The sequence below is a fragment of the Cimex lectularius genome, unplaced genomic scaffold, assembly GCF_000648675.2.
Source record: "Cimex lectularius strain Harlan isolate CLEC.00 unplaced genomic scaffold, Clec_2.1 scaffold118, whole genome shotgun sequence".
NCBI classification, from domain to species: domain Eukaryota; kingdom Metazoa; phylum Arthropoda; class Insecta; order Hemiptera; family Cimicidae; genus Cimex; species Cimex lectularius.
The window spans coordinates 1,085,030-1,107,694 of NW_019392720.1; the positions used below are offsets into that span (position 1 = coordinate 1,085,030).

At 35.1% G+C, this 22,665-nt stretch overlaps 3 protein-coding genes across 5 annotated transcripts in view; 2 read left to right on the forward strand and 1 right to left on the reverse strand.

Moving 5' to 3' along the window:
• Positions 1 to 11,757, reverse strand: part of LOC106667165 (hexosaminidase D-like) — an 86,926-nt gene extending 75,169 nt beyond the window's left edge. The window contains exons 1-2 of the mRNA XM_014394904.2: positions 11,672 to 11,757; positions 4,046 to 4,155 (exon numbers count right to left, since the gene is read on the reverse strand). The gene's annotated coding sequence lies outside the window, so the exon portion shown is untranslated. The remainder of the gene's footprint in view (positions 1 to 4,045; positions 4,156 to 11,671) is intronic.
• LOC106667169 (CDC42 small effector protein homolog) lies at positions 1,050 to 8,344 on the forward strand. 2 transcript variants are annotated; one of them, XR_001340519.2, is made up of 5 exons: positions 1,050 to 1,465; positions 4,907 to 4,990; positions 7,069 to 7,248; positions 7,403 to 7,463; positions 7,531 to 8,344. XR_001340519.2 is itself a non-coding variant. In XM_014394912.2 (4 exons), the coding sequence occupies exons 2-4, from the start codon at positions 4,907 to 4,909 to the stop codon at positions 7,409 to 7,411; spliced, it is 273 nt and encodes a 90-aa protein (XP_014250398.1). In that variant the 5' UTR covers positions 1,052 to 1,465; the 3' UTR covers positions 7,412 to 8,344. The 2 variants fall into 2 exon arrangements, 1 of the variants encoding a protein (XP_014250398.1); XM_014394912.2 differs by having other exon boundaries at positions 1,052 to 1,465; positions 7,403 to 8,344.
• Positions 11,758 to 11,761: 4 nt separating the features above from the next.
• LOC106667167 (NEDD8-conjugating enzyme UBE2F-like) lies at positions 11,762 to 20,381 on the forward strand. Of its 2 annotated transcripts, XM_014394909.2 has the most exons (6): positions 11,762 to 11,858; positions 11,944 to 12,111; positions 15,083 to 15,192; positions 15,571 to 15,732; positions 19,680 to 19,841; positions 20,115 to 20,381. In XM_014394909.2, the coding sequence occupies exons 3-6, from the start codon at positions 15,085 to 15,087 to the stop codon at positions 20,229 to 20,231; spliced, it is 549 nt and encodes a 182-aa protein (XP_014250395.1). In that variant the 5' UTR covers positions 11,762 to 11,858; positions 11,944 to 12,111; positions 15,083 to 15,084; the 3' UTR covers positions 20,232 to 20,381. The 2 variants fall into 2 exon arrangements, with proteins under 2 accessions (XP_014250395.1, XP_024082400.1); XM_024226632.1 differs by lacking the exons at positions 11,762 to 11,858; positions 11,944 to 12,111 and adding an exon at positions 14,364 to 14,652.
• The last annotated feature ends 2,284 nt before the right edge of the window (positions 20,382 to 22,665 follow it).

The following is a 22,665-nucleotide window of genomic DNA, read 5'->3' on the forward strand; positions in this document are numbered from 1 at the left end:
TTTGCAGTGTATAGTCAGCAGTCCTGTAATCATCCTAGTCCTAGCAGTTCTTCCGTTAGGTTCTGCGATTTTATAAATCATTTCGCATCAACTTTCCTGGAATACGTTCCCAGAGGAATTATTTTTAACTCGTTATCTGATGATCCACTACGATTTTGGCAATCTGGTATGCCGCAAAAGTCTAAGACGAAAAGAACAATTTTGCTAATTTATCAGCCTCCTCGATGCAATCCCAATTAGCTCTGGACATGATGATACCATATGTATGTAGTATCCTATTATCATTCCAATCTCAGTACGTCCTAAGTTTAGTAATTCTGCCGTTAGTTTTTACGATGGCTCTTTGATGAACTTTTTTTGACAATTTGGTATGCTGCAAAATGTTTCAATGGAGGATAGGTGTCCACGTTAAACTTTCCTTGGCCAACTCTTCCTCTTCGTTGCCCTTCAGCCTTGCGTGTCCTGATACGAAGACAAGGGTGATTTTGCTGTTATCTTAATTGTCTGACACGGCCTTAATGCTTCCTGCCAGTGCATTTAAATCGTGTAGTAGAAAATTCTCACGTAGAGCTAAAACTTACTTAATTTTGAGAAATTTCTGCGCCACTGTGGTTCCTATACCATGACAAATGGGCATGGAGGTTAAGATAGAAAAGAGGAGTAAGTTGCTTCCTTTTAAACATCAAAAGTGCCGCGCTAAAATTTACTCTAGGTTAACATTCAACGATTAATTGGAAATAAAAGAAGGAAAGGCAGCCCCTTGAGAGTTAATAAAAATGTTAGGAGAACAATCCTTGCAAGATTTTTCAAGAGGACTGCTCGAAACAGACAATGAACTAATTAATGAAAACCAAATGGTTTGACTCATCACTTTGGCTCATTCTTTCATAAAAGAAGGAAGGGCAGTCAAAAAATGTTTAAACTGTCAAAGGAGGTCTTTTTGGGTTTGGTTTGTGCAAAAAAAAACACAAGATGTCATTTCGTGGTGCGGTAAAAGACAAGAATGACGTCATTTCGCCCAGATTTGTCGAGAGAGAGCCAAAGGTCGGGGAACAGCGGGCCGAGTCGCATTGCGAGAAACGGGAGAACCTCCGCCGGAGTCGCATACTTCTTTTTTGTCCGTTCTCAGTCTTCACTTTTTTAGAGCAAGCGGCCAGTTAAGAGCATACGGAAGAAGAGTGAAAAGTGAAGAGTGAGCGATCGCCAATTCGAATTTGGGTCGGCTTCCGCGGTCGCCACTTCCGATATCGATGTTTTGTTTTGGTCCGAACTTTTTCGAATAAATTCACCCTCGCCTCCAAGGAACATTTGTTGTTATTTGTATTTTTTTCGGTATAGGAAAAGAAATAATCCGTTTTCAGTTCGACTTTGAACGGGGAAGTGAAGAAAAAGACCGGGCGTCGGTTATTTTTTCTCTGATTTTCTCTAGACAAAAATGCCAGTGTAAATCGTCCAAAAAATCACGGTAAGTTTTTTTATTAAATAATTCACACCTTTAAACAATAAACTTAGATTAACTTTCCAACCGGCTCTGTCCAGCCTGCTTCATCGGGTTCCAGACTTCCAAAATTTAATTTTTTCTCTTGGTGTTATATGAAAAATCTTTAGATTTATTTATAGACAAGAGTATATTTAATTTAATATAATTTTAAAAGTTGTGTGCAGTTAAAAGTGAGCAAAAAAGGAGAGAAATTCTCCATTTCAAGGTGATTAATGAATGTGAGATATGATAAGTAAACTCCAAACGACCCAACAATAAAACTTTTATTTACTTTTCTCTATATTTTTCTTATAAAATTGTCTTAATTTTCATTTTTTTTTTAATTTTTGTATTAAAATTTAAGTAAAGATATTTAATATTTTGAAAGATTTTAAATTGAAGGGTAGGTAGAGAGTTGGGTGTTTTTCCTACTTTTTCGTTGCCCTTGACTTTTTGTTGTTATAAAAGAACTCTTATCTTGGGTATGAATAATCGTTGACATCGACAAAAAATCTGAAGGTTTGGAAAGGTGGCGGAAACGTTTGGGATGTAAGTATGATTTCTCGCAAGGGTTCAGGTGTTACCACACCGTGCCACTCCTGTCCAAAGCAGTCGCAGTATTGTCTTGTATAAAGTTAGTTGTGTTTTGAAAAAAGATTGAAGTCGTGGACGGAGTGAGGAGCTTTCAGTCATGGCGATTATCCACACTAATTCTCTCGAACTTACAGAATGGCTTGAGTACCTCTGGCCTCATCAACAGAGTGAAGTAGTAGTCTACTTGTACTTACAGAAACCTACCAACACTGGTACTCGGTGTGAGGGATTATGGGACAAAGATGTCCCGAGGCCGTTGTCGATTAAGGCAAAGTAGCTGGTTCTCAGGATGGGAAATGGCCCCAAAGTTTGGGCAGTACGGTCAGGATTGAGAGGTTGGTGTCAAACTCGGTTGAGAGATGACGGATGTCATTGTGGATAGTAAGGTCAGTAATGTAGTAAGGAACTTTGACGATCTGGTTGAGGACTTTGGATTGGAAAGATTGTATTCACTGGATTTTAGATAGCTTGCTGGAACCGCACAGTATCACTCCTGTCCAAAGCAGTTTATATTTTGTATAAAGATAGTTCAGTTTTGACAGATTATTAAGTGATTTGTAGAGAGAAGCTTGCAGTCATCGCCATTATCCAGACTGATTCTCCTAACTTACTGAAGGGCTTGAGTCGACCTTTGGCCTCATCGAAGGAGTTAATTGTTGTATTTACAGAAACCAGCTATATAGGATTAAGGGGATTTGAGGTCTTCGTCGTTTGTGGCGACATGGCAGGTTGAGAAAGCACAGATGAGACTTGGTAAGTAGGAGGTCAGGATGAATCGAGAGGTTGCTGTGTAACTTTTGGAAGCAGGATCACCTCATACAAAACTGTTAAGGTTGTTGTGTGTACTAAGGACTCGTTATTCTCAGCGGCGTTGTTGGGAATGTCTACACATTGACGGAATAGAGGTACTTGCTGTACTTACATAAACCACGGGCACTCAAAATGGAGGATTAAGGGATGTTTTTGAGGTTATCGTCGTTTAAGGCAATGTGGCAGGTTCTCAGTTCAGGGAAAATGTAGAAAAAGCTTGAGCAGTATGATCAGGAAGAAAGTCGCCTCTACCCCTTCAAAATCCAACGTGTATAAACATAAAACAGCAATATCTCACTGGCACTCTCAACACGACGCACAAGAATGGCACAATTACACAGAAAACAAACACTTTGAGTAGAAATACTTTGTTTGAATATGAAAAATATTTTTTTGCATTGTATAAATTCACTTTTTTTCCACATCCTACATGTATTTGTTAAATTTAAACAATGTTTGTAAATCCCAGGCCCTGAAGATGATCTCAATAAAGATCGAAACATTGGCATGATAAAGAAAATGTTTTTGTAACACCTACATCATATCAGACCGCATCTCACGATTTCCGAATAATCATAAGTCGAATTTTGTTGGTGAATCTTTGGTTTTCACATCAATGGGACAGGTTATGTTTGGTGACAGCCAATGGTATGAACAAGTAATTTTTTGATGTACATATGTGACAATCCGGATAAAAAAAACATCTCTACTTGTGCTGTGAAAGGCAAATTCTTAGATGCTGAAGCTTTTTAGCATTGGTCAATTTATGAGGATATGCTTAGTTTCTAAGTTTTCCCAAGTCGATGTAAGCTAGATAACATCATTTCATCACTTATGTTGAAGTTCATCACTTTGGCAAGCTCCTGACATGTTCAACTCGAAGCACATTTGAGAGCTTCCCTCAATTTGTCGTCATGCAAGACTTAAGGCCTATCGTGGTTCTTCAATCCCTCATTCACAGAAACAATCTTTAAGAACTAATTTTGGGCAGGCTACCTAAAATATTTTTTAGTATGATAAGGATGATATAAAATATTCCAACTATAAGCATAAAAGACTAAGAACGTTGTTTGAATCGAAGAATCTGTGATATGTGAATTTTATACATACAGCCCTTAATTTATTTATTATTATTACAGTTATTTATTGAGTCATACATACTTTTTTTTAAAGTTGGGTGTAGCTTTGGGGGCATTGGGTACAGCAATGATTTAGATGCTGACATGGTGCTCATCATTAAAGTAAAGGCCACGGGTTGGACTGAAGGGCCGCTTAAAAAAAAAAAAAAAAATTAATTAAAAAAACAAAACAATAAAATAAAAATACACATGAGGTAAATGAGAGAAATGCAAAAGAGTACCAATAACAAGAGTAAATAATTAATTACAAAAAAAAACTATTATGGCTTATTACTCATGGTTTCATTCCTATTTTTGAGAACCACTTTGCATAAATTTGCACCCATTTGACAAAAGTCCTTGTTCCAGAACAAAAAGGAGGATACATTTTTTTTTTTTTTTTGGATGGATGGATTGTTTTTTAAATCAAAAATTTTCTGAAAATATTTGTGGACAAAAAAATCTGGTTTCGAGATTGTTTTGCAAATCTCATATTTGGATTATTGTTTCATAGTGCTTTATTTAGATAAACTAATTTCATTGTTTGTATTTTAGCTAATGCCAGTCCTAAAATAATTATAATGCTAATATGAACATAAATATGTTTCTTCTTTCCAAGCGTTAGTCATCATTCCTTTGATAAAGCATATCCTGGTCAGATTAGCTAGAAATTGATAACTGGATTAAATCACAAGTTTTCATATGTTGACAACAAAAACTTTATTATTTATTTGAATTTTATTCTTGTAATTGGACGAAATTGTGAAAGATGACTATCGCATACTCAGAAATCCTTGTCGATCTGAAACTTGATAAAGGTTTTGCCTTTGTACAGTTTTTAAATGTTTTGAATTAGTTTTTCCCTATGTAGATTTGTCATTTGCAATTTGATTTTTGTACACAGATGTCAAACTACCAATCAGGCAACATGGGAGGGGATATTTGGGTCCAACTCTTTTCCTGCTGTATCAATCAACCAGCTCACCAAGTAAGTCAAAAATTTGTTAATAAATCTCATACCTAAACCCTAAAAACATTCCAGCCACAAGATCCATCAGCCTTCCTAGTGATGAAATCTTCAAAAGAGCCTGGGAGTGTTTTTGTACACAACCCAAGTGTTCGAAGGAATCTGGCATCCAGGAATTCTCTACAAACTAAAACAGTTCCTAATCGTTATTACCTCATTCTAAAATTATTTATTTGTACATATTATTTATACTATTGTCGTGACCACCCTGACAAACATTGCAGACAGAATCCCATACTAGCCACTGTCAATATCCAGGAATACCTTGAACCCATTGAAGATTTGTGCAAAAAATGGAAATTATGTTGAAAAAACCAGCTTGTCCTAGACTATACACCAACAACACGGAATTACTGACATCCTCACAAGTGAAGAAAAAAGCAATAAGAGCTGACCAGAATACTGCTAGGACCAAAATCACAATAGTATCATGTTACCATAATATTATGTATGAACATAATCCCATACTAGCCATTGTCAATATCCAGGAAGACCTCAATCATCATCAAGCTCATCGAAGACAAATGCACCCAAATCACTTTAACCACCAACGAGGAAATTAGGACTATAAGACAGCAGACGGGCATGGAATTCCCATGCTAGACTGAAGGAAGTGACATGAACAGAAGACTTCTAGGATCAAAATCACGATGGTATCATGATACAATAATATTATGTACAAGCCCAAATCCCATACTAGCCACCATCAATATCCTGGAAGTCCTTGAGCTCAACAAAGAAAATGGACCCAAATCACTAATAAGGACTATACTTAGTCAGCAGACTGACAGAATCCCCACACTAGGCTGAAGTGACAATAACAAAAGACTTTGGAAAATCAGATATGATTGTAACAATTTCCCCAGGGAACAACAAGAATAGGTTGTTTGAATTCAAACATTTCCTGACAGACCTAGCAGACACCCTCCGGAAAAAATTGAATAGATAAAAAAATGGATCTGGAATGCAAGAAGATGACCCTGGAACCAAATTCTCACAGCCTATGAGATAGTACACCAAGATCTTCTAGTCTGATGTCCACACAATTGAGAGATGTACTCAGTTCAACCTAACAAGGAGTACAAAAATAATAAATAGCTGTAATGTTGGATTGCCAGGCAGCCATCAGAATACCAAGCTCAAACATTATTAGGTCAGAAATAGTTAGATATATGCAAAATACAGTTACTCATTGCTAGGTACCAAAAAATGTCCCGAGAAAACTGACACCCTTGCTAGGAAACGGGCTATTATACTGCTGATAGGTCCTGAGCCTTTCTGTTTGATAGGGATTCACACAATTAATGAGTATCTTAAACAAAAAAATACAAAAATTAGGAAACAGTGGAATTCACTCGTTGGGCCAGACAATCCAAGAACTTATTGAGTTTTGTAAGGAAAGAATGCAAAAAAAGGAAGAAGGAAAATATTTCAGATCCTAATATTGCATACTGAATGGGCATTTGAGTAAGATTGGTATAATCCATGGTATGTGCAGATTCTGCAAGGAAGCAGTCTCCAATGCTACTCCTGCTTGCAGTAGGAAGTGCTTTGGCAATGTATAACATAACTGTAGAAGAAATCCAATCATTGAGACCAGGACTAATAATCATATTCCTTGATGAACTAGGACTGCTGTGCTATAGAACATTTAGTCCTGAGATCGGAAAACTGGGTCGATCTCATATTTGCCAAGTTAGAGGTCATACAGGAGGACTACCCATTGGGTGTCACGGACAGTGGGTCAGAACCGCTTTACAATACTTTTTTTCATACTATTATCAACTAAAAAGCCATGGGCTCTGCCAGGATTCGAACCCAGAAGCTCTAACATAGAAAATACGAGTCGGACACCCTAGCCACCCAACACTGCGGTCCCCTTGACATACACAATAAACTTATCATTTTAAAGTTCCTGTCAATCCAATAAATTTACCACCAGTGCTTATTTAACTTATGTATTAAAATTATACACCTCATAATTTTTTCCCCGGCCTTGTCACTTAAATCATATATTAAATTATCCTTCAATTTTACAGAGAAAAAGACAACAGAGGCGGGGAAGAATCGACAGATCTATGATCGGTGAACCGACCAACTTCCGGCACACCGGACACATTGGCTCTGAGGATGTTGACCTCGGAAACACTCAGTTACATGCAATACAAAACCAGATGCAGTCCAAAGGAGGATATGAGACTTCCGTATCTGCCGTAAAAGTAATGTATTAATCTTTTTTTCATTACTCATAAAAGTGAAAATATGTTGGATCAATACATGTAGCAACAAGTAAAATAAGTCGTTCAATAAAAAATAAATAAATTCTCCTTTGAGTTTATAAACACAACATTTGATGATTTCTATTTATTTCAGGTTTATTAGCTGAAGGTGGTTGTTTAAAGGAAGAATGTTTGTCCATATTTATTTAAATAAGGTAAAATATCTCTAAATGCAATACTTGGTAGTTAATGGATTTATTAAAATCAGTATTTAAATTTTAGTGGATTAATGATTGGGAGCGTTTCCAAGTTTTTTTAAATATATAAAAAATAATTGAAATCTCATTTTTTTTCTTAGTCTGTAAATTTTATTTTATTTATTTTATGTTATTAACTTATAAAAAAAATGTTCTATTTCATGTATTTGTAATTAATTTTATTGTGATACTTTATTGTATAAAGCCCTGGGATAGAATTAATTGATTCATTTCATTGATTTGTTTAATTTTATCTCTTTTTTTTCTGTTTTATTATTTAAAGTAACATTTAAAAACTCAAAACGATCTTAATACATTTTAGTACTTGTGATTTAAATTTTAGCTCAAGTGTATATTATTCAAAATTTAATCTTATTGCCAAAAATTACAAATTTTCAATTTAGCAAGTCAATTATCATAAAAACTGTTCCATTAACCCCGTCCGCAAAGGAATTATAGTAAAAACAAAAGACTAAACTTAAACAAATAAATAATAAGTGTGATATTGACTGTATTTTTTACATTGTTAAGTTCAAGACGAATTATACTTTGTATCTTTTAGTACAATTCGCATAGCCACTATTAAATAGATTGTGATATGCGAGAAAGTAGTTGAAATTTATGAAACAATATCATATCATAGTTTGGACTATCTATTTCTAATATAATATTTTACTAAACAATTTTATACAAGGTGTTCTGACTGGATTTTTGTATTGTGAACGTCTAGGAATAATAAATGTACTTATAAATTTTCATGGAGAAAAGAAAAGTATTACAATTTTGTAATTAAGTTTTTTAATACAATTTTGAATATAATTCATATGTGAATGATGCTATTGGCTTTTGTAAATACATTTTTCTATCAATGATTTTATTATTTCCCTATTTTAATTTCATGTCCTTATTATAATGTATAGAGGAACCTAAGACCTTATCTACTAGTACTGACATTTTTCTACATAGCTAATATTATTAATATGATGGTGAAGTTATGGGGTTAGGTTAGTTTGCTGTGCTGGAAGAAATTGGTTCGAGTTGCCCAGCCCATAGAATTTTAAGAGGTAATAATAATGCGCAAAAGGTATGGTAAATAATTCTAAAATGAATATTTGGAAAACAAGATGAAATATCAAATGAATGAATGAATAAAGTAATAAGTACTAAAGAACCAGCATTCCCTATTCGCCATCCATCCCTCTATGAAAAACTATGATTTTTGATTTATTCAAATTTACAAGTTTCAATAAAAGTGATTTTTTTCCAAAGGTCAATATTTCTGTGCAAGGTGGACGGAGAACTGTGATGATTATATCATCATAAAGAGTTTGAGCAGGGAATTCCTAATTCTAGAGCATCACGAAGGTCATCGAAAAATAGCGAAAACAAGGGGCTAAGTATGTATCTATGACTAACTCCAAGTCCAACCGGATATTTATTTGTTAATTTTACCAAACCAGAAAGGGTGAATAAGGTAGCTATCATAAATTCAAAGAAGCCTTGAAATATCGTTTATAGTATGTTTAAACAAGAAGGTACCCTTGAGGAACGAGGAGGAATAATTTAAAAAAGTTTCGTTCCAGCCTTATATGACTGATATAAAAATGTCTGTTGAAAGAAATTGTGATCTTTCTTCAACATTTTTTGTTGGCTTACAACACAGCCATGTTTACTTAATGCTGTTTTGAGCCCCTCTCAAAAATGTGATAAAAATTTTTCAAATTAAATTTACCCTTTTACAATTTAAATTCACCCTTTTGCATTGCAAATTTGAAAAAGGGTGAAGTTAATTTGCAAAAAGACAAAATTAATTTGTAAAAGAGTGAATTTTATTTAGTAAAATGTAGAATTTGATTTGGAAAAAGTTAACGCAATTTTCAAAAAGATTAATTTTATTAGCAAAATAATAAATTTAATTTTCAAAATGATGGATTTGATTTGCCATTGGGTTAATGGGGGACCACAGTAGCCAAGTGGTTAGCGTGATAGATTCTCAGCTCGTAGACCCAAGGTCGTGGCTTTTTTTTTTACACAACCCTTTTTCCTCCTCCCCCCCAAAAAAAACCACGCATATCATCACGTTCATTGTCTAATATGCAAAGTTTATAAGGTTATTTAAAAAAGAAAGAAATGTTGAATTTAATTTTCAAAAAGGCGAATGTGATTTGCAAAAGAGTGAATTTGATTTGCAAAAGAATGAATTTGGTTTGCAAAAGGGTGAATTTGATAAGCAAAAGGGTGAAATTGATTTACAAAAGGGTGAATTTGATACGCAAAAGGGTGAAATTGATTTGCAAAAGAGTGAATTTGGTTTGCAAAAGGGTGAAATTGATTTATAAAAGGGTGAATTTGATAAGCAAAAGGGTGAAATTGATTTGCAAAAGGGTGAATTTCATTTGAAAACTGGTGAATTTGATTTGCAAAATTGAGAATTTGATTAGCAAAAGATGAATTTGATTTGCATAAGGGTGAATTAGATTAGTAAAACAGTGACTGATTTATTTTGGGAAATATGTTTATTGGACAAATTCTGACATTTTTTGTGGATGAAGATATCCAAATTGAGCAAAGCCTTATACTCTTTTCGACAAATTTTCTTAAAATTTTAGACAAATTTGTGTTCAAATTCATGCAAAATGAAATTTGGTATTTGCAGTTAAAGTACCAGTTCATTTTTCACTGACCAGAGGAGGCTATGGATGTGGGATCACCGATATTAATTCAACTTTTTTTGGTGATACTAGGTCATAAAAATATAAAAATTAGTCTTAATTATTTCAATATCTATCCATTCATACTATGCCTAGCTCCTAAGTACAATTTTGATTAGTGACAGGGCGAAGCAAAGCCAAAATTGACATAAATATGGAAAAACCTATTGTTATCAAATTTAGTCATTAAACAGCCTAGAATATATTGATCTAGTAATCATGTTGACAAATTTTCTTATTTTGTTCCATTTTAGACAAATTTATGCTCATATTCATAAACAAGTGTGGAAAACTTAAAGCTTAAACAAATTTTAGTGTGGGGCTCTGTGGTGCTTTTTTTTCATGCAAGCAAAATGAAGCTTGGTATTTGCATTTAAAGAATCAGTTCATTTTTCACTGACCAGAGGAGGATGGATGTGGGATCACCGATTTTAATTAAACTTTTTTTGGTGATACTAGGTCATAAAAATATTAAAAAACTAGTCTTAATTATTTCAATATCTATCCAGCCTTACTATGCCTACCTCCCAAGTACAATTTTGACTTAGGGCGAAGCAAAGCCAAAAGATGCAAAAACCTATTGTTATAAAATCTGGTCATTAAACAGCCTAAAATATTGATCTAGGAATATTGTCAAAAATTTTTTGTTTTATTCAATTTTTGACAAATTTATGTTCATATGCATAAACAAGTGTGGAAAAGTTAAAGCTCAAATAAATTTTAGTGTGGGGCTCTGTGGTGCTTTTTTTATCCATGCAAAATGAAACTTGGAACATATTTACATTTAAAGTACCAGATCATTTTACACTGACCGGAGGAGGCTATGGATGTGGGATCACCGATTTTAATTAAACTTTTTTTAGTGCTACTAGGTCATAAAAATATTAAAAATAGTCTTAATTATTTCAATATCTATCCAGCTACCTCCCAAGTACAATTTTCACTTAGTGACAGGGCAAAACAAAGCCAAAAGATGCAAAAACCTATTGTTATAAAATCTGGTCATTAAACAGCCTAGAATAATTGATCTAGAAATCTTATCAACAAATTTTCTTGTTTTGTTCAATTTTAGACAAATTTATGTTCATATTCATCCACAAGTGTGGAAAAGTTAAAGCTTAAATAAATTTTAGTGTAGGGCTCTGTGGAGCAATTTTTATGTATTCACTTCAAATTAATTTACATATTCTTTTTTAAACTCCATACTACAGCGTTATCCGCAAGGTATTCCCAAAACAACAAAAATTAAAACTTTTAAGTATGTACTTATATGAAGTTAGATAACTATAAAGGTCATAAAAACATAAACAACTTTGGCTTTACAAACTGAATAATTTTGGCTTATGTGAATTTATAAAATAATATCCATTAAAACACAACGGTGCGACTAATAAACCAAATATAAATAATATTGTCGAAAGGAAAATTAAATATTTAAAAAAAGAGGTTTTTTACCGCCTCTGAACTTGATTGCGACGTCTGCTGTGGTAGGTGAGAGTGGTAGTACGTCTATGGCCTATCCCCGATCCACAAAGTCCCATCCAGGGTTATATTCTGTTATCACCATAACAAAATTTAAAACCTTCGCCCCGTAATACTTTAACAGTCCATCCAGTAATAAAACCCTTAAAAACCCAGTTAGGTGCGTTTTTTGTATTTTTTTTCAAATGTTTTCGTGCCAAAGAACCAGTTTCAGCTTATTTGAGTCGGATGAATTCTTTTTTTAGATAACTGCTGCGTCTGGTACTCGGAGGATTTAAGTCACACTGAACCACTTAAATAATATAATGGGTCTAAAAAACGAAATGTTCTTTTGATAGTAAAAGAATTAATTTTTGATTTTTTTTTTACTTTTTACATTCAGTTTATCCGGGTTGGAAAATCGGTTCTCGCAGGTGAGTTATTCCCATTTATTTTATCTCATTTAATTGACACACATCAAAAATTCTGTTATTTTATTTTTATTTTTTTTTACATACAAGGAAGTCTGGTATTAATTCAACTATGTACTAAAATAAACAAGAATTACCAATTAACTAATCGTTCTAAGCATAACAATAAACTACTCATATTAGAGAGATATGCTGAGTTGGAACCCCTCATAAAAGATATTATTGTCATCTGCTTACCCAGACACTGGAGGGCAACAAATGTGCAAACGATGTAGCGAAAGCTAGGATGTCTCGCTCTCATGGACCACTTCAATTCAGCCCAGGTCGTACAATCAGTATAGAACATGATAGAACGCTGGCAATGTCACTGGGTTGAATTGTCTGAGAAACACTTGCATCAAGAGCACGACTGAGAAGTCTAAAATGCAAGATCGTATTCACCCATTTGAGCATAGGCCATACACGATTGACACATGGACACCTGGATTTGAGGCGAGCCCCGCGCAGGTGTCTTGTATGTAGAGAGAGCTCGCTCAGTATCACACTTGGCCGAGGAGTGCCCTGGCTCCTTATAGGCAGCTGGTAGGCAAGGTATATAAAGCTCCTGTGTTGTTGGGTCCCCTCTTCCAATTTTTAAAAGAAACGGGGGTGTTTCCCGATCTTTAGAGTGGAAATATTGCATATAATATTTGTGTGAATGTATATAGTCATGTGAATAAGTGAGTGGGCTGATGGCAGAATGACTACCCCATCAGTCCTTACAGTGCATTGGGGGCAAAAAAGAAAACAACAAAAAAACTGCGATCCAGCCCCTTGATGCTAAAAATGTAATAAAAAGCATGATTAAAACAATAGAAATAATAAAGGTTCTACTCACAGATTTATAAAAAATTCTCAACTCTGTGAGTAGAACCATCGTTTGCAAAAAGTGTTTAAAACAAAGTGGCAGTTTGGAGAGCGTGATTGGCAGTATCACAGTTGATAAGTGGCCCTTGGAGGACCTGACTCGTAGAAGGGCCAACCTCAAACTTGAGGTGATTCGAGATGATGCTGGCTCTGCTTACCACGTCTGCACCAATTCCCTCAATGTGGCGTGATAGGTTCTCGGTCAATGCTCTCGTTGTGCTTTTGTTTGAAAAATACCATGGATCTTGGCAAAACAGTGGTTGTCTGGGACTCAGACACATAGGTTTGTACAGTAATGAAAAGGCAGATGAGGCCAGGTCATCCCAACATCCTGATTAACCATCGCAATCCGGCCTCCTGATGCTAAAAGTGGAATAAAAAACATAATTAAAAGAAAATGGTAGCATCGGTGGTCCGGATCGGTAGAGCTCTTGTGTACCATTGTCAATAGGTGGCACTCAGAGACCTGACTCATAGAAGAAGGGTCATCCTCATCCCATTAAGAATAGGCCATGCTAGGTTAAACCTTTCAAGCCAAACCCCAAAACATATGTGTCCAGCATATGCATAATAGATCAATACTGAGTGTGGTGCACAGGTCGTAAAGAGGCCGCTCCTACTTTTATCTTAATGTGTCTGGAATGTAGAGAAAGATTTGATGTATCCCACTTGTCATTCCTTGGCTTCATATAGGGAGAGTGTTGGAATGCCACCTGATATGAGATTCGCTTGAGCACGACAGCAAATTCTTTGGGGTCTCCTGTTCTGATTCTTGAAGGAAACGGTTGTTTAATTGTATATAGTATATAGTAATGATACTTTTGTGTCTCTAGCATGTGTCAAGAGTGAATGTGTTTATTAGTGTGAATGTGTAGTGTGAGAGCCAATGGTGGAATATTGAGCCTTCGACCCTCAATTGGGTTAGTTATATAATATGTGTAAAGGGTGATAGAGGAATTCGAGTACTCCACCACTTCAAGAAAGAATGTATTTAAGAGTGAGTGAGAGTGTGAATGGGTTTTGATTTAGGAACTGATTGTGTTGGGGGCTGAAATGACCTAGCTGCTGATAACCCCTGGTTCCCAACCTTGGTGACTAGACAGATAAGACCAAGGTCTGACCCTGGACTGCCAACAGGTTGGGTGATTCTCAAGGTCTGTCGGTAATTCCTTGTAAATTAGAAAAGCTGGACAGCATTGCTTTTCCGAAGAGTTTACTGTTTCCACGCCAATGCTAAACATAGGACATGTTCCGATGTTTCTGCTTTTTCACGTCAGAGTCTGAGATTGGTGCATTTTTTTTTTTAAGTTTGCAACTGAAAGGGCCTTCATCCAGGCCTATCATTTTCTTTAATTCTTGCCTACTGAGAGTAAATTTTTGTTTTCCTGGTTGAGATGTCGAGGAACTTATTTGTTTTGAACCTGTTGAATTCATCCATTGTCTGGTCATTTTTCCATCCTTCAGTCCCACTTTTAGCATGGTTGGGCTGCTCCTACTTTTAATGTCAGCCTGCTATTTTTCTTTCAATCCCCTTGTGTCCTGACACCCACATCAATCACCTGACTTTGTTTCCCAGGAGTTGGAGATAAATAAGGCATTCTCAGACCAGCTTCGAGTTGAAACTGGAGGAACCCCTTGGTACTGTTTGGCTATCTGTTCACCTTTTAATTATTTTTGAAATATTTCTTGTTCTTTTTTTCTATTTTGTACCTAAAGTTTCATCTATTGTTTCAACAACATCCAAATAGCTCACTAATTTCTTTCATCCCAATATTATTACCAACTATATCATGTTTAAACCTTTATTTGGAGATGAAACTCTGTTCATCATAAAGTCTCATGAAGTTGATGAATGAAGTTAACATTTTCTAACTTTCTGGTGTTCTAACACAGAGTATTTTCTTTGATAATTTTTTATTTTCTTTGGTAATTTTTTGGTAGTTTCCATTCTGAAAATTTTCTATATTCTCGTGTTATTTTCTTACTGCTATTTCATAAGTTATCAATTTTATCTTTCTCAGTTCTTTTTTTTTCAAAACCCTTAATTACCAATCATCATTTGTTGCAGAAATGATTACATTGACTCGTAAATTAAAGAAGAACAATGAAGATGTCCGTTATCTTCAAAAAAATCACCCTCGACGTGTCTCCATCAGGGACAAACTTCTTGTTAAGGAGGTATTTTTGACGCTTATTTATGTGGGTTTATGAATAGACAAAATAACTTATTTTTTCTTATTTTATAGTTTTGTTTTTCTTTTATTAAATGTTTTATTAAAGCGATTATCTAGTCTACAGAAAAACTCAGCATCAAGTAAATTAAATTTTATTTTCAGACGCTGAATATTTTTTTAATTAGATTACTTTTTATTCACTTTTTTATCAATTTATTTCATAGATGGCCTTTAATCCAGTGTTAATAAGTTGTAGTTGCCTGTAACAGATATAATTTTAATGGTATATGTTTTAAAAATGTCATTGTAAATAATTAATTTAAAGTGTTTGTTCTAAAATAAAAGAACATTAATTATTTTTTTTAAAATCTTGTCATTTCAGGTGCAAGAAATGGAATCCATGCTTCCGACCACGTGTTCTGTCAAATTCGTAGACCCTCATAAACTTCATGAATTTTATTTAATTGTTTCCCCCGATGAGGGTTTTTGGCAGGGAGGAAAGTTCCGGTTTCACATTTTTATTACTGAAGATTATAATATTGCAGTAAGTAATTTTTTCTTTAACTGGATGCTTCTATGATTCTTGATTGATCCTTATTCGTGCAATTAGAATATTTAATTGTTAGAGAAATTTTAATTTCTGTACTCTTAAAAGGAAGTTACAGATGTGGGATCACTGATTTTAATTAAACGTTTTGGTGATATTAGGCTGCTTAGACAGGTGTCAAAGCGTTCCCGCCAATGGGATGAAAAATATTTTAAGTTAGTTAAATACTTCTTTCAATTAAAATCTTTTTATGTAAGGTTTTGGTTGAAATGAATAAATTTAAAAAAAGTTATAAAAACCTATAGTTTTCGGCTGGGTTCGAATCCCGCTCGTGACACTAACTTTTTCATTTCAACCAAAACCTTATGTAAAAAGATTAATTACTTGAAAGAAATAATTTGGTCACTAGACCACTAAATATAACGGATTAGTTAAATACTATAATTGTTGTAATTTTTTTTTTTCTGTTTTTGTTCTATATTTATTTCAATCTTATCTTATTACAGGAAATGAAAATAACTTGTATTAGGTGGTATTTTAGTATATAGTAGACAAAAATGTCTTTTTTTTTAAACGAATTTAAAATTGTTAAAAGTAAGGTTAGGGTTCAGGTTTGGGTTGGGTTGAGGTTCGTGTTAGTGTTAGGAACAGGTAAGGTTCGTTTAGGTAGAGTTAGAGTTAAGGACAGGTTAGTGTTGGGACAGGTTAGGTTAGTTTATGTAGGGTTTGGTTAAATATCCATGATTCAGTGTTTTTCAATTTTTTTTTAAGGAAAGCAATTCGGATTTGTTTTAAGCACTCTTTAAAACCATTCAATATCAATTTTCATTGCAATAAAAATATATATATTTATATAAAATTATATAAATATATATATTTATGTAAAATTATATATTTTGCCAGAGGTATTTTGTTTCTGATGTCCAGTATTGCACTTAAAAATTCATAACTTCTCTGAATTTTATTCACATTGAACTTTTATACAATCGTTGAAAAGCTTCTTTTAGCTTATATCAACAAGGTTAAGATTTTATGTCATTATAAGTGATAAAAATAGTGATGGAATTGACAAAAATGTTCAAATGTTTTTTTTATATCACCAATTGGAGTCGTTTCAAAGTTAACACTATTTTTGGGACTTTCGTGAAAAAAATTGCAGGCATCTGGAATGCTAAACATTTGATAAAAAATGTTTATTTTTGTTTTCAAAAATTTGTATTTGGTTTTTTAAGGGGTGAAAAAAAAACCACTTTGTTTCTTGCTTTAAAAAAAAAGTTATCTACTTTGCTACATCATATAGGGGTTCAGAGGCGTCAAAAACCTCTTTAAAAATATTTAATCTCGGCTTCAAGGATACAATGTATATTTAGTTCATTAGTTATAACTGTAATAATTTCACATTTTTGTCAATCCAAAAATTACTGTTTTCAGAGTTAGAAGTATCGACCACTTTTTTCACTCACGAACACTATGGATCAAGGTATGGTCTTGAAGAAAACGTATTGCATTTTTACAGGCAATACTGTTACAGTCCTTGGCAATGTTGAGACTGGTTGGCCTTCAAAGAAATTTGAGATTTCCTGTAAAAAAAACTTAAATATTTAAGATTGTTTTGCCCTCATGATGACCTTAAAATAGGTTGAAAGCTTGACAGTAACAACTGAATTTGCGTTTTTCTTCAAGACCATACCTTCATCCAGAGTGTTATGAATTCAAAAATTATGCAGTTTATAACGCCAAAGTTATGTTTTTAGATCCCTTATAGGTATCTAACTAGAAATAACTTTTTTCACCGTATTAGTGAACTTAAAGGTAGTGTAAAGCTAGTTGTTTTATTGATATGTTACAGATTACGCTATAGTACGAATTATTAAAAAAAAAAAATCAAAGTTATTTTACAAGTGCATGGATACTTTAAGAGCTGTTGTGGTCCTTCCGAGCGCTGTTAAACCTTACGGGCCCTCACAAGGGCTGGTATTATACCCAGGAAGGTCCCAACTGTTCTACCCTACCGGGAAGCCCGCAACCGTGAGCTCTACGGTACAAGACCCCTTTCAGGCAGATGAGAAGGGCACTCCTAAATCGTGGGCTCTGTAGAGCCGGCGAGGAGGCTTTTGGCCCTAAAAAGGACCGTTGAGTGAGAGGTAGAGCTTCCCGGTATGGCAGAACAATTGGGACCTTCCTGGGTACAGTACCGGCCCTTGTGAGGGCCCGTAAGGTTTAACAGCGCTTGGAAGGACCACAACAACTGGTGATCCCCCGACGTGGACACGCATCATGGATGATGCTAACACCAGCAATCAGCCTCAGGAACAGTCACAGGAAGTATCTGCTGTGGGTCCGGCACCACGCATACCGCCCTTCTGGAGGAGTGACCCTGCCTTATGGTTTATCCAGATAGAAGCCGTCTTCGCTACTTCAAGAATAGCATCAAGTTCTGCTAAATATCAGCTGGTGGTCGCCAATCTCGAATTGGCACAACTACAACAAGTGACTGACATCCTGCGAAATCCTAGCAAGACACCGTACGAAGACATGAAAGCTCGCTTACTTAACACTTTCGAGGAAAGTGAAAGTGTTAAAGTTACGCGGCTCCTTGAACAGACTACTCTCGGAGACGAATGACTGTCACTCTTCCTTCGTTCCATGAGACAGAAAGCTGGGAACCTCGTCTCAGAGGAACTTCTACGGAATCTGTGGCTAAGAGCTCTTCCCAAAAGGATGCAAGAGATCCTCGCGACTGTTGACGTCGCAGACCTCGACAAATTATCTATAACGGCAGATAAGATAGCCAAAGTCGAGGCTGCGAACATTTACGCCGTCGAAAGTTTAACATCATCAACAAAAAATTCTGCTGTAGACACCTTGTCTCAACAAGTAGCCGAGTTGGCAAAAAAACTCGAGTTTCTGCAGGGACAGCTCCGATGTCGATCGCGAAGCCGCCCACGAACTCCCTCACGGAGCAGGGATGCCACCCCGGACCAGAGGAACCTATGTTTTTATCACCGGAAATTTGGTGATAAGGCACGACGGTGTACAGAACCCTGCGAAAAACGAAAAAACTGATTTCGTTGGCAGTTGCTCGGGCCAGGCCTGCCACCGATGTCAGCTCAATTTCGGCCCATCTGTTCGTCACTGACTCCGCGACTGGAACAACTTTTCTGGTTGACACCGGAGCAGCTGTATCAGTGATTCCACTAGGAATGAAACAACAACAACAACCAGCAGCGAGACCGAGTGATGACCATGAGCTGTACGCCGCCAATGGTACCAAAATAGCTACCTATGGCACGAAAACGCTCATCCTCAACCTTGGCCTCTATAGAGCTTTCAAGTGGCAATTCATCATCGCTGATGTGAAGAAACCAATCATTGGAGCAGATTTCTTGAGCCACCACGGTATTATTGTCGACATCAAGGGACGCTGCATCACCGATGGCGAAACCCACCTCTCTGCAAAAGGACGCCCGGCATTCTCCACCATAGTGGCCCTCTTGACCACTCCAGCAAACAGTCGATACTACGACATCGTACGGGCTTCCCGGTAGGGCAGAACAGTTGGGACCTTCCTGGGTACAATACCAGCCCTTGTGAGGGCCCATAAGGTTTAACAGCGCTCGGAAGGACCACAAGAGCTATACAGAGCTCCAAGCTTTAACTTTTCCGCATCTAACCTTGTCTAAAATTTAAAAAAAAAGATAATTTATCAACAAGTTTATTCTTAAGACTTTGATTAATGTTGCGAATTGTTTTACCCAGCTTCATGATGTTACTGATTAACATTTTGTACCGTTTATCATGATGGGTTGGGCAATATCCTACAAAATTTGAAGCTTCTGAAACTTTTACATATTAATCTGGTGATGAATTTATTTATAGTATATAAATATATAGTACTGATTAAAATGAATAGATTATTGACCTATTTTTTTGTTTTGTTTTAGCCCCCAACAGTGAAATGCCAAACTAAGTTATGGCATCCTAACATAAGTGAAGACGGTGATATATGCCTAAGTCTCCTTCGACAGAATTCCATTGACGGATTAGGCTGGGCACCGACAAGACGACTAAAAGATGTTATATGGGGTCTTAATTCATTATTTACAGTATGTATCATTGTATATATGTGTACAATATTTTATTAATTGTCAAAAACATGTAAAGAGGTATCAAGTGTTCCAACCTTCAAAGAATCCTTCCTATCCACATAGATCCCTATATCCAATTTTGACTCGATACGACGTATGCCTCCATAAAACTGTAAGGGTAAGTAAAAAATTGTGTAAATCAAGATAACCACGTGGGAAAAACATTTCAGGAAGCTATATTTATATTACAGCAAGATAATTGTATTAATATACGTTTGTGTGTGATTGCAGGATTTGCTCAATTTTGAAGACCCATTAAACATCTCTGCCGCTGAGCTTTATATCAAAGATAGAGATGCTTTCAAGCTTAAAGTTCGTGACTACATGCATCAATATTCAAGACGTTAAATGTGCTAATACATATTCGTTTATTTGGGTCTCTTAAATGTGCTTAAGATTTGTATATTTAATATAATAGTTAATGGTAGAATTGGCTGTTGTAAATATTATTGAATGGTTAGAATAACTTCATTACAATAAAATGCCATTGTTAACTTATTTATCATAAATGTTTGTCTGTTTATTGTTCTACTGTCCAATATGTGTAAATAAGATAACCCTAATTTTTACTCTTTGATGGTCTAAATAGTTTTTCTTTTTTGTTATGCAGTTTCTCATTAAAATTTGACTGAAATACATTATGTATTTACTTTTTAGTTTATAATACTAAGGTGTGTAGTAATTTTTATTGTCAGACAAGAAATTATTTTAGTCACAATTTATCGATGATTTGTTTGAGGAAATATAAACGTGAAATAGTTTTGACCTAGTTGAGAGACAAACTGTTAAACTGGTAAAATTCAAGAAATCAATATCTTTATTCGTATTCCAATGCTATAGTTCATTATTACTAATAATAGATTACTATTATTTATATTTTTTTAAATAAATGTTTTTGTTGTAAAAGGCTTACTTTTATGTACACTTTTGTTAGAAGACTTTTTTATCTGTTGATTCACTATTAAATCCATCTCAATTGTAGGCAACAATATGTAATAAGAAATTTCTTATATATTATGTTGTGTTTACTGCCATCCTTAAAATGTTTTTGAAAGATGATTTAAACATTTTAGGTGAATTTGTTGCTGTTCACATACTGATTTACTTGAGTGTCATCTGCATCAACCTTGAGTACTAATGTTTAACTTCCCATATGCGGACACAAGTCGGGAGTAGGATTTTGTCTGTTTATGAGAAGGGTCCACATATAGACAAATTATTAAGAGCGTTAAATGAATGTAAAATCAAAAAGTGATAGAGCAGCAAAATAAGCAACCTAATCCTAACATTAAATCTAACTCTAGCCCTACAACCAACTTAACCTAACCAATCCCTAACCCCCTACTTAAAACTACCCCAACCTAACTTAACCTATTACCCGGTCAAGAGGGATGCCGGTTATGCAGTTATGCGTCTACAATGATTCCAATAGAGTATTTGATGATGTCATCCCACAACATCTCTAATTTTAATCCTAACCCTAACCCTATAACCTAACCTAACCTATTGGCTAGTCATGATTGATGCTGGTATTAGAAGTGTCTGGGCTAGATCAGTGTATTCAATCCCAATTTTGAATTGGACAATTATAACCATCTTGAACCTTATTCCTAACCCTAGGTCTAAAAATAATCTAACCCATACCTAAATTAAACTAACTAGGCCTAACCTTTTGCCTGGTCATGAGGGATGTCAGTAATTAGAAGTGTCCTCTTGGAGAAGTCGTCTATATTCAATCTCAATTGAATATTTTCCATCTTGTGACTGAAAAATTGTTTATAGAAATAAAGTTAAATTTATTTTGTATTTCCATCAAATTATGTTCCGTCAAGGAAATATGGTTAATATGCTTGAATGTTAATTGTTATCTAGAGGCAGCTGGTGAAATCCCACTTTCTCGGATTTTTATTTAAAAAAATGTTTTCATCTCAACTACTTTCAATTTAAATTATGTATTGTTGGAAGAGGAAGAGGATGAGAGACAGTACATGGTCAGAATAACAGTGTGAAGGCGGCAGAAGTTCTTCTCAGGGGGTGTTTTCTTTTTTTTAATTTGTCTCTATTCAGGTGGGTGATGTCTAGTTTGAACAGTTGACAAGTACTTTTGGAGGATCTAACTAGCCCACTCTTCACCAAAAATTGTTGAATCATGCTCGGTTTTGAAGCATTGCATTTTGGGTCATTCTCAGTTATACAATTTCTTGTCCAGTCTAACACCAGGTCAACTGCTGAAACTCAAATCCTTCTTTTCTAGTACTTATCCTAAAAGTTTATCAGATTGTTTCTTCCGTTTTATATGCCGATTCTCAACATCTCCAAAGCACATCTCTGGTGTTCCTCAAGTGTTCATCGGAGGTCTCCAGCATACATACACATACACAGCAGACCTTGTAACACACTCACCTTCAAAGCGAACATCGATCCTATTGCAGTTTTATTCTTCCAAGACCACCGTACCTTAGAAAAGCAATTAGAATGGAAAAAGGAATTAATCAGCTTCAAAAATAGTACAAATTAAGAGATAGAGGAGTAAAGAAAGAGAGGCAGATTTTAAGAGATTGTATGAAGACCTTCCTTCTAGTGGGCTTTTTCACGTTTTAATCCTAATAGTTCTTCCTTTTCTTCCAGCCAAGTTACGATCAGACTATTTAGGATTACAGTAGACCTTGTTATCCATGATTTCATCCATCCACGGTTGCCCCCCCCCAGTTAAGGTCTAGAGGAGATCGACCATAATAGAGGATAAAATAAAAGAACAACAGGAATCAACATAAATTTTTTT